Source organism: Schistocerca americana, chromosome 7 (genome assembly GCF_021461395.2).
Source record: "Schistocerca americana isolate TAMUIC-IGC-003095 chromosome 7, iqSchAmer2.1, whole genome shotgun sequence".
Lineage (NCBI taxonomy): Eukaryota > Metazoa > Arthropoda > Insecta > Orthoptera > Acrididae > Schistocerca > Schistocerca americana.
This window is the reverse complement of record NC_060125.1, coordinates 313,527,433-313,544,119: the sequence shown is the minus strand read 5'-3', so window position 1 is coordinate 313,544,119 and position 16,687 is coordinate 313,527,433. Positions and strand designations below refer to the sequence as shown.

Below are 16,687 nucleotides of genomic sequence, written 5' to 3'. Positions count from 1 at the left end.
CGAAGGAGATGGCGGATCGCCGTCCTGCAGAGGTTGCTCTGTCAGTGGCTCCAACTGGTCACACAACGATAACGAAATAGTAGAGCGAGACGGATAGCGATATGGGCCAGCGGAGTCGTTATGCGACCTCAGCCCTGGATGAGGAGGATAGCTGTTTGGTGTGACTTGACTCGCAGGAGGCCTCACCCTGCCAGCCACCTACGACTGACCAGTCCAAGAACACGAGCGCTACGCAGAAGAGTAGGCGGGCACTTTCAGTGCATGGGGGCATGCCTATAAACGCTGTAGCCTGTGGACTCGACGTAGGTGGCCCACCGGCATCCTCCTGCGCCTCCAAACGCGTAGCGCAGCCTAGCTTCAGCTTCACGTCCACCAGAATCGGCTGATCGACAGTCGCGAACCGAAACGGAACCGCCGGCTGTCGCATTAGACGATATCTCTTCGCAGGGTGCTCCACCTGCAACAGATGTGGCAGAGACTACGGAAGCAGAAAAGTAGGTCGCCGTCCTGGTGGGCCTCATCCCAGGGGCAAAACTGGCGGCTGAAACGATGGAGATGGAGAAGCACTCACGTAAGCACCCAGCTGCCGCGAGTTCAACGACCAACTCCAAGAGGTAGGCCGCTAGCTCGACTAGTAGTGCACCAACGGTATGCATACAGTCGAAGAGTCGAGGAAGGCGTCCAGTATCCATCCACCGACTATCGATGACTAGCACTTCATGCAGCTAAACCACAAGCACACACCCAGGGCTGTGGTACTTGCACAGCAAGTGGATATCATTACAGACAACTGTTCTCTCATCTCAGTAACAACACAGGTGAGGACATGGAGAACCAATATCAGGGAAGGTCGTCTCCATCCACTCCTGTAATCATCAAGTGGACAGGCGGCCTCAGGGAGTTCAGAGGGAACGTTAAAGCTCTGGTCAAGGGCAACATTACAATTCATGTAGCAGGGCGCGACTTGCATTATGTTGTCACGAAGACCACAGAAGATTACTGTGGCGTCATCTCGCAGAAAAGGAGGGACTTCACAGGGTACCGGCAGGAGCTGCTCGAGGAAATGGGCTTCTCAATACATGACACAGTGTATGAAGTCGCCCAGGAACAACTCAGACATGCCACTGTTCATGACTGTTCTCGAGAACAGCAAAATCTTCCTTCTCACCCACGTGGCGGACGTCGGAGTCGCTGTGGAAAAACTCCACAAGAGAACAGGACTGCCCAGATGGAGCGTCGCTTCTGCTGCTGTTGATACAGCACCCACCAAATCAGCTGAGCAGCACCCTACTGCCAGAACACACGTCGAGGGGCATGGCAGAAGGACGCTACATACACCAGCAACAGTATGCATTCGCCGATGGAACGCCCTGCGCCAGCCAGCGCAGTCCACCTGCGTGGATGCGGGAGGGAGCGCCCACCATGCGAGACTGCCGCCCTACAGTTCGCTGGGACTCACGGAGGTGGAATGGTAGTTTATGTGAAGACGTCACTGCTCCAGCACAGGTGAAGCTTACTGAGATGGCCACACTGGAAATCACTGGCGTCATGATCAGCACCTCAGCTGGCAAAATGACATTCGTGGTGGCCTACCAACAGCCGATAGGATACTTGCAACCCAGAAACTTTGAGACACTGCTTTCGATGACTGGAAATCTGTTCGCCAGCGGAGATCTCAACGCCAAACACCAAGAGTGGAACTGCCAAGTCACCAACAACAGTGGGATAAGGCTGCTATACGTGGTTAACGACTATGACGCTATAGTACTGGGTCACTTTGATCCCAAGCACTACCCAAAGTACAGTGGCCAGACGGTCACACTGACGGGGTGAGCCACCGGAACATCATTGATAATCGTTATAACACAAACTGGGAGCACTTCCAGTAGCACCTGACACAGACTGCCGCCGCCACACCCGGCCAGAGGGGGAGGGGTGAATTCCACGCTAGCCCCATTCACCCCATTATACATTTGCAGCGACAGATTCAGCAGCGCCGAAGTGTCCGAGAAAGCCAAGGAACAACTCCAGATACCTTCCCCCAGACTTCCTGGAGGCCATCCGCGCGAGAAATAGGGTTTTCCGCGAGTGGCAGATTACCCGAAACCTCGCTACCAAGAGGCTGCTCAACCAACGGCGCCACGAGATATCGGCGGCCGTACGTCACCACCGAAATCGAGGCTGAGCTAGCAAGACAGCCACGCTCAGGATCGATGACGGCAGCTCCTGGGCGATGACCACGAACTTCCTGAGGAGGGGCCAGCGCATCTCGCTGCTGCAAGTTGGTCGTGACCTCGCTGCAGAAAAGACGACAAGACCACTTGCTAGCGGACACCTTCGCAGTAAACTTCACGCTGGTGGGAGACGTTGCCGATGAAGACACGATTAAGGAGGCGGCTGAGCATCTCCCAATGCATATGAATCACCAGGACGAGGACGACATCATCAGCGCCACCACTAAGGAGGAAGTCCAAAGCCACCTCACATTCCTGCAGCCCAGGAAAGCAGAAGGGTGTTGACAAGATGGAAAACGCACTGCTGATGAAGCTGCCGCCGGAAGCAGTGCACATGGTCACTGCGATATTCGACATGATTGCGTGGAAACTGTCGTCTACCCCACTGACTAGAAACACGCCGAGGTTGTCGCCATTCCGAAGTGTGGAAACACCCCAGATTGGCTCAAAACTATCGCTCGATAAGCATCCTGTCTCGCCTCTCTAAAATCTTAAAGAGTATATACGTCAAAAGGCTGCAGCGTCGTATCAGTGAAGAGGGCCTGCTTTCTGACAAACAGTTTGGCTTCCGACGCTGTCACTCGACCCAACACCAACTTCTGCGACTGGTGTACTAGGCGATGGGGTCTCTGGAACGTCGCTAGTACCTTGGGGCGGTACTCCTTGACGTCCGTCTCAAAAACCTTTGACAGCGTATGGCACGAAGGCCTCCTGTACAAGCTGCTGCTACTGGAAGTAACTGTGTTGCACGCCCGCTTGCTTCAGTCAGCATGCCGCGCCATTTGTTTTGAATTGCTCTGCGGAGCTTCTTTAGAGTTGCGCAGTAGGCATCTGAGTTGATTGTCGTTCCTCGTGGCATAGAGTCCACTAGCAAAACACCGCGCCGGTCCCAGAACACAGTTGCCATAATCTTGCGCTTTGACAGCGTCTGTTTGGCTTTGACCTTGACGGGTGAGGTTGTGTGTCGCCATTCCATCGATTGTCGCTTGCTTTCGGGAGTGATATGGGATGCCCACGTTTCATCTCCAGTGACAATTTGACTCAACATGTCATCCCCTTCTTCCTCGTAACGAATCAAAAAGTCCAATGAAGTGGCAAATCTCTTCCCTTTGTGGTCCTCTGTGAGGAGTCTGGGTACCCACCGAGAACACAGTTTCTTAAAGTTTAGGTTTTCAGACACAATTTTTGTACAAAACCGATCTTGAAATTTGTGGAAATTCCAAAGAAAGAGTGGAAATTGTGAATATTCTGTCCTCACGAATATTTGTTTCGACTGCAGCCACCAAATCATCAGTGATCACAGAGAGCCGGCCTCAGTGTTCTTCGTCATGGACGTTTTGACAGCCATTTTTAAACTCTCTAACCCATTGACGCACATTACCTTCACTCATTGCATTCAAGCCATAAACTTCTGTTAACTGACGATGAATTTCTGCAGCTGATAGGCTTCTCGCGATCGAAAAACGTATCACTGACCATATCTCACACGCGGCGGGCGATTCAATAATCGTAAACATTATAAAGTAGCACAGCGATGCGTACACGTCAGCTACAGAGCTGCAACTTGCATCAGTGTGAACGGGAAGGATGCCAGCAAGTGGCGCGGTGGCTTGTTGCGGCTTCCGCGCGAACTACTGGACTATAAGCTCGAACGGCCCTTACTTAAAAAACAACCCTCGTATAAAGTTTATTTGAGTCACTGTTCAAAAAAATTGTTTAATGGCTATAACGATTTCAACTGACAAGTCGTTAATGATAGCCCATAAGCACTTCTCAGTCTATATCCGTGTCACTGCGTACTAGGAAACAACATTCTCTGCTAGAGGCACCTAGTAGTAGCCTCATTGTGGAAGAAGTGTTTATGATCTATTGGAATCAACAAGTTCGTTGAAACCGTTTCACCCATTAAACGATTTGTGGGCATTGGCAAAAATAAACTTTACATTTTGATTTTTAGTCTGGCAGTTACTCATTGACTCTCCGAATCAGATTTTTAGTAACTAGGATAACTTAATACGTATCACACTTACAAACACTTTTATTTATTTTCTTCATCCTGTACGGAACGGATATCCCGGAACCAAAATAATCTGTTTGCTTGTGGACGATTCACATCATTTAACGATTCTTCAATGCAGTACGGCTGTGAGCATAGTATAAATAATAGATATCTACGAAATCTGCGGATCTGCGAAATGCACTTAAAGCTTTTACACAAAACGAAAAATTAGCTACACCGTCGTTTTATTCAACTACACTCCTCTTGTAAAAGCATTCTGAACTGCAAATCTGTCCATCGAGGAGCTGAAGAGGACGTACAGACGCTAACAATGATGATACCGAGTGACGAACTGACAGCAGCAGAACGGCGCAGCTTCTACGGAGGAGTGGCTGAGGGAAAGGAGGCGTGCCTTCCGACGTCTTTTATCGCCTCGTATGATCTCAGCTGATACCTTCGCTCTGACAGATTACTGCGTTTTAGCAAGAGATAAGGGGCCGTAAGGCAAGTCCAGTGACTGTGCAAAATGCTTCGCCTCATATAAACTGGCGGTAGAGGTAAACACCGACACATCTTTGGAAATTACACACTAGATTTAGCGAACAAAGCAATTCTCGTCGCAACAACAGAAAGAGCTTTTACTTACATTCGCATTAAATCTCGAGCTCATCAAACATGCATCTCGTGACACAATGACGGACAGAAAATAAGACGATGCGCGGGTGACACCCACGCCCATCAGAACAATTGCCTTGAGCCTTTAATTGGCAATGCGTGCCAAAGTCTCACTCTAAGGAAACCTTGTAGCTAGATTAACCAGAGGTACAGAGTATAAAAAGGCAGACGTACAAGCAGATGGGAACGCTAAACATGTGGTCATCTGTGTGCTTGCTCCTGCTTCTGGCAGCCAGTGTCCTGGGTCGCCCGGGAATATCTGGAGCTGCAGAACCTGCCAACAAATTCCCTGACGACTTCATCTTCGCAGCTGCCACCGCGTCTTACCAGGTGGAAGGGGCCTGGAATGAAGGCGGTAAGAAGTCTTTTACTCCGAAATCTGAAACACTAATACCGCCTGTGATTAATATTAAACTTTCTTTTATATGTTAAAGAATAGAAATGCACTGGAAGATCATTCTCTTCTAAGATTCGTGACAGCAATAACAATTCTTAGTCGAACCTTTTCATTGCCTAAGTAATGCTAAATTCATAAATAGGAAATATCGGTTTAGATTAATTTCTTCATGAGGAGAGCGGTGACTTCTACAACTCCAGCTATGATATTTTTCATATACAAAACTGTTGTTTTTGAGCTTGTACAATGGAAACCCAGTTCTAAGCAAAGAAGGGAAAGCAGAAAGGTGGAAGAAGTATATGGAGGGTCTACACAGGGGCGATGTTATTGAGGACAATATTATGGAAATGGAAGAGAAGGTAGATGAAGATGAAATGGGAGATATGATACTGTGTGAAGAGTTTGACACGGCATTGAAAGAGCTAAGTCGAAACAAGACCCCGGGAGTAGACAACATTCCATTAGAACTACTGACAGCTTAGGGAGAGCCAGGCCTAACGAAACTGTTCCATCTGGTGAGCAAGATGTATGAGACAGGCGAAATCCCCTCAGACTTCAAGAAGAATATAGTAATTCCAATCCCAAAGAAAGCAGGTGTTGACAGATGTGAAAATTACCGAAGTATCAGTTTAATAAGTCACAGCTGTAAAGTACTAACGCGAATTCTTTACAGACGAATGGAAAAACTGGTAGAAGCTGACCTCAGGGAAGATCAGTTTGGATTCCGTAGAAATGTTGGAACACGTGAGGCAATACTGACGCTACGACGTATCTTAGAAAAAAGATTAAGGAAAGGCAAACCTACGTTTCTAGCATTTGTACACTTAGAGAAAGCTTTTGACAATGTTGACTGGAATACTCTCTTTCAAATTCTGAAGGTGGCAGGGGTAAAATACAGGGAGCGAAAGGCTATTTGTACAGAAACCAGATGGCAGTTATAAGAGTCGAAAGGCATGAAAATGAAGCAGTGGTTGGGAAGGGAGTGAGACAGGGTTGTAGCCTCTCCCCAATGATATTCAATCTGTATATTGAGCAAGCAGTAAAGGAAACAAAAGAAAAGTTCGGAGTAGGTATTAAAATCCATGGAGAAGAAATAAAAATTTTGAGGTCTGCCGATGACATTGTAATTCTGTCAGAGACAGCAAAGGACTTGGAAGAGCAGTTTAACGGAATGGACAGTGTCTTGAAAGGAGGGTATAAGATGAACATCAACAAAAGCAAAACGAGAATAATGGAATGTAGTCGAATTAAATCGGGTGATGCTAAGGGAATTAGATTAGTAAATGAGACACTTAAAGTAGTAGAGGAGTTTTGCTATTTGGGGAGCAAAATAACTGATGATGGTCGAAGTGTCAGGAAGTCGTTTCTGAAAGTATTTGTAGGGAGTGTAGCCATGTATGGAAGTGAAACATGGACGATAAATAGTTTAGACAAGAAGAGAATAGAAGCTTTCGAAATGTGGTGCTACAGAAGAATGCTGAAGATTAGATGGGTAGATTACATAACTAATGAGGAGGTATTGAATAGAATTGGGGAGAAGAGGAGTTTGTGGCACAAATTGACTAGAAGAAGGGATCTGTTGGTATGACATGTTCTGAGGCATCAAGGGATCACCAATTTGGTACTGGAGGGCAGCGTGGGGGGTAAAAATCGTAGAGGGAGACCACGAGATGAATACAGTAAGCAGATTCAGAAGGATGTAGGCTGCAGTAGGTACTGGGAGATGAAGAAGCTTGCACAGGATAGAGTAGTGTGGAGAGCTGCATCAAACCAGTCTCAGGACTGAAGACCACAACAACAACAACACAATTGAGGTAATTTGCTGTTGATACATACACCAGATATTTATTTAAAAATACACGTTTATGAGGCTGTAACTTGGAGAAGCCGAAGTCTTCCACATCTATTGGGTACAAGTTTTTGATAACTAGACGGACATTGTAGTGTTTCCAGTGCGTGCTTTTCATTCGAACTCGACTGCGATATATAGTCAGTCGGCTGAGGCTGAGGCAGGATTTGAATCTGTCGCCCACTGCAATACGAATGCAGTATGCTAACCACTCGGCCACCTCGCTCGGTATATTTATAATTTAGGCGAAGGAGAAAACTACAGCCGATGTTCTGAATGGCACTGACACTATCTGATTAAAATTGTGCGAACAAATCTACGTAATGCGGAACCGGCCACTAAATACAACGAGAAAGGACCTGCCATTATCCAAGGAGGCGGCACCTACTGTGCTGTCGGCAGAGCAGGATTACCAGCAGAATGGGTCTATCAGGGGACGACAATGACTTCGAACACAGACCAGCCACTGGATGTCACTTGACTGACAAATACATAAACGACGTTTCGACTTTTCTAAAGGTTACCACGTTGGCCGTTCGTGATGTGACTGTGAAGTGGAAACGTGAAGGAATAACCACAGCTAAACCAGCACCAGACAGACTTCATGCACTGATGAATACGAACCGTCGAGCACTGCAACGGGCCTCTGCAGGAAATCGCATTAAATCAGCGCAAGGAATCACTCGTGAGTCCAAAGTGCTAATAGCGGTCCAGCTAGCACAAGACTCTGCGAACGGAGTAAAAAATAATGGGGTACAGTGGTCAAGAACTGCTCGTAAGCCGGACATTTCTCAAGTTTGTGAAGTGACGCTTGGCGTGGTGCAAAGAGCAACATCATTAGACAGTGTACTACTGGAAACGACTGATTTGTAGTTATGAACTACGCTGTACCCTGCTGCGATCCAATGAAACTGTTTGTGTTTGGCAATATCCCAGGGAACGTTACCTGCCATCAAGTGAACCCAAAGTGCAGAAGCACATAAACACAATTCACAGCGTTGTGTACTGCGTACAGCAGAGGAACTGTTTGGAGACGATGATCTTCATGTCACACTCTCATAAAGTAGCACCCATAAGGGAATGGTTTATGGACAGTAACAGTCCTGAAATGGACTTGCCTGCCCAGAATCCCGACCAAATCCCAATGGAACACCTTTGGGGTTAATTAGGACGTCTACTTCGTTCCAACATCACTATCTTTCCTGATGTTGGCTCTTAAGAAAGAATGGGCTGCCATTCATCCTAAAACATTCAGACGCCTCATCGAAAAAATGTCCCCACCGTGGTTCAGGCAGTCGGAAAGGGATGGGTGGACACACTCCATGTTACCGTCCCGACACTTTTGATCTGATACTGTAGGGTCACATCTTCAGCTGTTAAGTCCAGTCAAACCCTTATGTCTTCTTTAGTAATGTGTGGCTTGGTAAATGCTACGACTGTAAAATAAGTATCTCCATTTGATAGATGATTCTGTGCGATCATTTGCAAATGTCCACACAGACGAAACTGCTCAGTACTCAATACAATATAGAGCGATATTTTCATCCAACCAATGACAGCCCGTGCCCCAGAATTTCATCGTTGGTGTTTTTGTTGTGTTTGTGGTCCTTGTTGCAAAAAAACGGCTCTGAGCACTATGGGACTCAACATCTTAGGTCATAAGTCCCCTAGAACTTAGAACTACTTAAACCTAACTAACCTAAGGACATCACACACACCCATGCCCGAGGCATGATTTGAACCTGCGACCGTAGCAGTCCGGCGGTTCCGGACTGCAGCGCCAGAACCGCTAGATAACCGCGGCCGGCGGTCCTTGTTGCAGCTAATGTACCAACTTATGGTATAGAACGAGGTGTAGCAGGGGAAACTGTTTGACAAGTGTGCAAATGCAGACAAGTGAGCGGAATAACCACGGACGGGATACCAGGTGCTGGCCCTGTCCTTTGGCGAGTGCTTTGTTAGCTGAGTATAGTCTTGGGGCAAGGTCAACTCAATGGACAAGTTAGAAGGAATAATTCCCTTAATTTGAGGAAGTAGTGAATTTAATTGTCGTATCATCATACACTACAGTGTGTTACAAAAATATTCATCCTTTTTCACGTGACTATATCTTCCATATCAACGAAGACAGAAACTTCGGGTGCATTTTAACTTTCACAACGAAACTAAAAGTTTACTTTGACTGATCTCAAGATATGTGACTGCCTCTTTGCTGAGGTTTAAAATGCACCATTTACGCGCTTCCCTTTCAACAGGCACAGATGAACTAAGATACCACACAGGAACAGCGATGAATGCAGAAACTCTTAAACATACTCGCTAAAGTGTGGAACAAGTCTGACAATCGTCTGGATGTTTGATGGGATAAGTGACAGTGGTTAAAGGAGCCGATGCAGAAGTAATTTGCATCAAGAATTAAAGCCGAAAGAAGACCGCCACGCAAAGGAACATCTAGCACTTTTTCCGGGTTGGGTACGAAACTCGTTCTCGGTCTGTGGCAAAAATTGCTACGTAAAGCCGATACAGGGCGTTTTCGATGTGTTACGAAAGAAACATTAAATGAAACAAGTTTACTGTTACCTGTCACTGTTTATTTATCTCCATGACGCGTTTCAAAGGTTTAAATCTCCATCATCAGTTGGATTTACATTTGTTAGTGTGACATTTGTGTGTGTGTTGTGTTACGATTTTTTGGAGGAACTTGCGACTATGTCAACAGTGGTCACAGGGTCGTTTCACTGTAGACAGGGCCACAAGTTCCTCCAAAAAATCGTAACACGACACATACACAAATGTCATACTAACAAATGTAAATCCACCTGATGATCAAGGTTTAAAACTTTCAAACGCGTCGTGGAGATAAATAAGCAGTGACTGGTAACAGGAAACGAGTTGTTTCATTTAACGTCAATAACAGTCACGGTAAAGCCTAACCTAAAATGTTCGCATTTAAAGTAAACGAAAGAAACATTCCAGGCGAAATTTCTTCGCACCGATATTTTGGGTTCTACTGAAGACATTTCCTCTTTTCGCCACAAAACTGTCTGGTTCCAAAAGAGCAACGTTAACGATGACATTTGAAAGACAAGAAACTTCTTTTCTTACAAATTGTATACCGCTTCTCTCTACATCTGAAGGACTCGCGGCGTTGAGTTTGCTGCAAACCCCCAGAAAGCTCTCCGAGATGATTGCACACTAATGCTGCAAGCTTAAAGAGGCGCTGCAATGTTCTATTTTCGTGGGTCCTCTTTCTCAGGTGACATACTCCCAGAAGCAGAACGGTTACGCGGAACTGTATCCCTGATCTGCCATTTTTCCATTTTAGGGAGGATTTTAACAACAGCCGATCTGTCACTCAAGATGTCGATTGCCGCTTCTGTTGGGCTGAGACACGTGTTACTTGACGTGAGGAACATTCGGGAACAATCACGCAACAGGACTGGCACACCTAGTTCCCGGATTTTAAACCCTTTCAAAATCTTTAGAACACTCTACAAGAACATTAGATATGCCATTTATGTAATATGACCTATCTGCTTCCATTTTTCGCTAACGCAATAATTTTTAAGTGCATCATTACATCATTTAATCATCAATCTGTGTTGCAGGCAAGGGTGAGGGCATTTTCGACCGCATGTTCCACACAATTCCCAACATCACCACCGATGGCAGCAATGGCGACGTGGCGTGTGACTCCTACCACAAGTACGAGATAGACATACAGCTCGCCAAGGATATGAATGTGAGTGCTGTTTGCACTAGTATTCGCTTTATAACAGAAGTAGTGATTAGAAAACCTGAATATATTTTAAGTGTGATCTGATTTCTGATGCATTATTTACTGATATCCAGACAAAAGCGTCAAATTTTCAAAGTTAATAATAGTCTATCAGAAACCTATGCTTGTAGTACACTCTTAAAAATTTCAATCATTAATCTATATTTTGTGGATAAACTAAAAATTAGGAAAATTATTCAGCTTGTAGCTTTTGATAGCAGTGAAGGGACTAGTTATTTGTCATACTAAATGTGAAAATACTAAACGATTCAATGGATATCACTATTTGTCGTAATTGATGGCAATCTATGTATGCACTAATCAAGGAAAGGAAAAGGACTGGAAGCCCCTGTCGAGCATCAAGCCAGTTTACGTACTGTATATGAGAAATTTCTCTCTCATCTGAAAACGAACAAACTTTCTGGAGACATTATCCACGATGTCAGTTCATCGGTCAAATATAATTTGATGAATGAATCATTGCGCTCTGATGTTATCTGCAGTATCGTAGCTCATCGATACTGCCGGAGCTGGTGCCTCGAAGATCTCGGCCGGCGCCGAGAGCGATGCTTTGAACATCTCCACCAATGAAGAACATTCAGCCCGCCGACCAATGAAGACCGCTAAAACGGTCTTATAAGCGGCGGGCACTTACGCACCAGACTTCTAAGACAAGATTTCTTCTCGTCGAGTTTGCTTCTAGTCGCTATTTGGTGCTGTACCTTACACCGTCTTGTTGATAATTAGCTCTACCTGCAAACTTATCAGTATACATAGATGCACACCCATGTCTGGGACTCTGCTTAATAGCTAGCCACGGCTGCCGCAAGTTGTCAACAGTGTAGCAGTGTTTCGCACTGGTTCAGTAAAGTATACACTGAAGCGCCAAAGAAACTTGTCTAGGCATGCGTAATCAAATACGGAGATATTTAAAGAGGCAGAATACGGCTCTGCAGTCGGCAACGCATGTGTAAGACAATAAGTGGTTCGCCCAGTTGTTAGATCGGTAACGGCTGCTACAATCGTAGGTAATCAAGTTTTAAGTGATTTTGAACGTGGTGTTACAGTCGGCACACGAGCGATGGAACACAGCTTCTCCGAGGTAGCCATGAAGTGGGGATTTTCCCGTACGACCATTCCACGAGTGTACCGTGAATATCAGGAATCCGGTAAAACATCAAATCTCCGACATCACTGTGGCCGGAAAAAGATTCTGCAAGAACGGGATCAACGACAACTGAGGAGACTCGTTTCACGTGGCAGAAGTGCAACCCTCCTGCAATTGCTGCAGATTTTAATGCTGGGCCATCAACAAGTGTCAGCGTGCGAACCATTCAACGAAAAATCATTGATATGGGCCTTCGGAGCCGAAGGGCCACTCGTGTACTTTTGATAACTGCACGACACAAAGCTTTACGCCTCTCCTGGGCCCGTCAACTGGAAACATGTTGCCTGGTCGGACGAGTCTCGTTTCAAATTGCATAGAACGGATGGACGTGTACGGGTGTGAAGACAACCTCATGAATCCATGGACCCCTGCATGTCAGCTGGGGACTGTTCAAGCTGTTGGAGGCTCTGTAATTGTGTGGGGCTGTGCAATTGGAGTTATATGGGACCCTTGATAAGTCTAGATACGACTCTTGACACGTGACGCGTACGTAAGCGTCCTGTCTAATCACCTTCATCCATTCATGTCCATGATGCATTCCGATGGACTTGGGCAGTTCCAGCAGGACAATGCGACACCCCACATGTCCAGAATTGCTAGAGAGTGGCTCCAGGAACACTCTTCTGAGTTTAAACACTCCCGCTGGCCACTAAATTCCCCAGGCACGAAATTATTGAGCATACCTGGGATGCCTTGCAACGTTCTGTTCAGAAGAGATCTCCACCCCCTCGAACTCTTACGGGTTTATGGACAGCCCTGCAGGATTCATGGTGACAATTCCCTCTAGCACTACTTCACACATTAGTCGAGTCCATCCCACGTCGTGTTGCGGCACTCCTGCTTTCTCGCGGGGGCCCAACACGATATTAGGCAGGTGTACCAGTTTCCTTGGCTCTTCATTGTATTTATCTAAAGCGCACTTGTGTCAAATAATGTGCTGTTTGCATGTCCAGATTCCTAAGGCGACAGATCCTTTGGCCACCTTCCAGTCATTTATCATTAGCAGCGAGGAAGTAACATTTTGCTCCTCGGAACATAATGGTTGCCGACTCGCACCGTAACACCATTCCTTAACAGAAAATCTGCAATTCTCTGCCACATACTTCTGGCCGGTAAATGTAGTAAGGTTAGCAGATGTGTCGCAGAAGCACGAGATGAGTAATTAGAGAGCAAGGCTTTGCGTCAATTCAGCAATCCCGATCGAATAGCTCAGCTGGTGGAGCAGAGTTCTCATCAGGGCTAAAGCGGCGGGTTCCGCCTCAGTCCAAAGCGGTTATTAATCTTCACGAAAATTCTTTTGATAGTGAAGCTATACTAGTGTCCATATTATACAGGGAGGTCAGAAACAGTCAGAAAAACTTGCAAGGGTTTTGCAGGGTAGGTTGTGCTGAAAAATAATTGTTTATAAGAACATTTGACCGCTTACATCGTCTCCGAACTAATTAGCACTGATGTTAGCCAATTAGGACGTTGCGCAAGCAAAGTCAAACGGCCCACCAGAGGTGGTGTCGTCAAACGTGTTCTTCGTTTGGTTTCCTAAAACCGAGAGCGATACAAAAACTGGACATGGGACGGTGGTCAGGATCGAACCCGAGACAAAGGCTGAACAGTCTCGTGCGCTGTCATCTATGCTACGGGAATAACTGACAGTAACTGTATCTGACGGTCCGCTTGAATTTACGCACACAACGGCCCGATACGCTAATTTTAGTGCTAGTTAACTCGCAAACGGCGGAACGTACCGAATTTTTTTCTTAACAATTACGGTAATTCTGAGCACAGCCTACCCTGCAACACCCTTACAAGCTTTCCATACTGTTTCTCACCACCCTGTATATTACTAAAAGACTAACCAAGGGCACGATTCTAGTTGTAGGCTGCCTATCTAACGGCTTCCAGGGCATCAAAAATTTGACTTTCAGTACTTCATATAACTATCGACCGAATTTTAAAATTGACGTATAATCTCATATTGAAAGTTTAATACAGTAAGACAACTATTACAGCCTCTCGAAATCCATTCAACAACGAACACGAAGTAATTACGGGCGTGCTGATGCGATAGCTCCATACTTCACAATCATATACAACCGCCCGCGCGACGAAATATCCATCCGTAAAGAATGGAAAGTTGCGCAAATCGCATCAATATCCAAAAAAGGCAGTAGGAATAATCTACTAAATAACAGGCCCGTATGTTTAACGTCGATATGCAGCAGGATTTTGGAACATATATTGTTCAAAATGGTTCAAATGGCTCTGAGCACTATGGGACTTAACATCTGTGGTCATCAGTCCCCTAGAACTTAGAACTACTTAAACCTAACTAACCTAAGGACATCACGCACATCCATGCCGAGGCAGGATTCGAACATATATTGTGTTTGAACATTATGAATTACCTCGAAGAAAACGGTCGATTGACACCAAGTCAACACGAATATAGAAAACATCGTTCTTGTGAAACACAACTAGCTCTTTACCATACAAAGTGTCGAGTGGAATCGACAACGGATTTGAAATTGATTCCGTATTTATAGATTTCCAGAAGGCTTTTGACACCATATTCCACAAGTGGCTTATAATCAAATTGTGTGCTTACGGAATATCGTCTCAGTTATGAGACTGGATTCGTGATTCCCTGTCAGAGAAGTCAGAGTTCGCAGTAACTGACGGATAGTCATCGAGTAAAACAGAAGCGATTTCTAGCGTTCCCAAAGGTAGTGTCATAGGCCCTTGTTACGTAACCCCGTGCACTTTGATTTTATATACAGTTTGGTTGAATGTAAAAGAATGCTATTCATTTGTTTGGTAGTACTAGAATCATGGATTGAAATTTTATGATCTTTGGCTATAATACGGTTTATATTGCATATCACTTTAAGTAAACCAAATGTTGATTATCGCTGCAAACACAAAAGATAAACTGCAGTTCTTACTACCGATTTCTGTAGTTAAAAGTTTAACTTTGTGCACTCTATCTTTGGCTATAATACGGTTTATATTGCATATCACTTTAAGTAAACCAAATGTTGATTATCGCTGCAAACACAAAAGATAAACTGCAGTTCTTACTACCGATTTCTGTAGTTAAAAGTTTAACTTTGTGCACTCTGACCTATTATGCGGGGATACGCACAACACTAACAGATTTCCTGCTGTGAATGTATGATAGTTAATTTTCGAAACTATATTCTCATAACTCTGATCTGGCTTGTTACAAATGAAACACTGTATCATTACTGTAACTGATTACGAAATTAAACATGCCTTTCTCTACTTTAAGCTCTGAAATGCACTGAAAATTACTCATATTACACGCACAGAAGTTACATTATGCATTATTTGTCACCCATAAAAGTTGCAGTAGGTTTTTTAATATTTAAACCCTATTGATTGCCGCGGCTAACACGAGAGCATGAAACTAAAATTGGAAATGATTTTAATTTTATCAGACAGACCAGATTTCAAGGCAGCAGTCCTTGATCTCATACAAGTAAAGCTTTAACTTTCTGATTAACGTAAATTATTTACGTCACTAATATGGTACTAACAGTTGTCCATGTCCATCTACATCTACATTTATACTCCGCAAGCCACCCAACGGTGTGTGGCGGAGGGCACTTTACGTGCCACTGTCATTACCTCCCTTTCCTGTTCCAGTCGCGTACGGTTCGCGGGAAGAACGACTCCGGAAAGCCTCCGTGCGCGCTCGAATCTCTCTAATTTTACATTCGTGATCTCCTCGGGAGGTATAAGTAGGGGGAAGCAATATATTCGATACCTCATCCAGAAACGCACCCTCTCGAAACCTGGACAGCAAGCTACACCGCGATGCAGAGCGCCTCTCTTGCAGAGTCTGCCACTTGAGTTTGCTAAACATCTCCGTAACGCTATCACGCTTACCAAATAACCCTGTGACGAAACGCGCCGCTCTTCTTTGGATCTTCTATATCTCCTCTGTCAACCCGACCTCGTACCGATCCCACACTGATGAGCAATACTTAAGTATAGGTCGAACGAGTGTTTTGTAAGCCACCTCCTTTGTTGATGGACTACATTTTCTGAGGACTCTCCCAATGAACCTCAATCTGGCACCCGCCTTACCAACAATTAATTTTATATGATCATTCCACTTCAAATCGTTCCGTACGCATACTCCCAGATATTTTACAGAAGTAACTGCTACCAGTGTTTGTTCCGCTATCATATAACCATGCAATAAAAGATCCTTCTTTCGATGTTTTCACAATACATTACATTTCTCTATGTTAAGGGTTAGTTGCCACTCCCTACACCAAGTTCAAATTGCTCTGAGCACTATGGGACTTAACTTCTGAGGTCATCAGTCACCTAGAACTTAGAACTACTTAAACCTAACTAACCTAAGGACATCACACACATCCATGCCCGAGGCAGGATTCGATCCTGCGACCGTAGCGGTCGCGCGGCACCAGACTGTAGCGCCTAGAACCGCTCGGCCACCCCGCCCGGCCCTACACCAAGTGCCTTTCCGCTGCAGATCTTCCTGCATTTCGCTGCAATTTTCTAATGCTGCAACTTCTCTCTGAAAATGACATAATAAAA

At 45.3% G+C, this 16,687-nt stretch overlaps 1 protein-coding gene across 1 annotated transcript in view; it reads left to right on the top strand.

Annotated features, from left to right (window-relative positions):
- Positions 1-1,314: 1,314 nt before the first annotated feature.
- Positions 1,315-16,687, top strand: part of LOC124622902 (myrosinase 1-like) — a 38,043-nt gene continuing 22,670 nt past the window's right edge. Inside the window, exons 1-3 of the mRNA XM_047148691.1 lie at positions 1,315-1,471; positions 5,141-5,263; positions 10,763-10,896. Coding sequence (XP_047004647.1) covers positions 1,315-1,471; positions 5,141-5,263; positions 10,763-10,896 — 414 coding nt within the window. The remainder of the gene's footprint in view (positions 1,472-5,140; positions 5,264-10,762; positions 10,897-16,687) is intronic.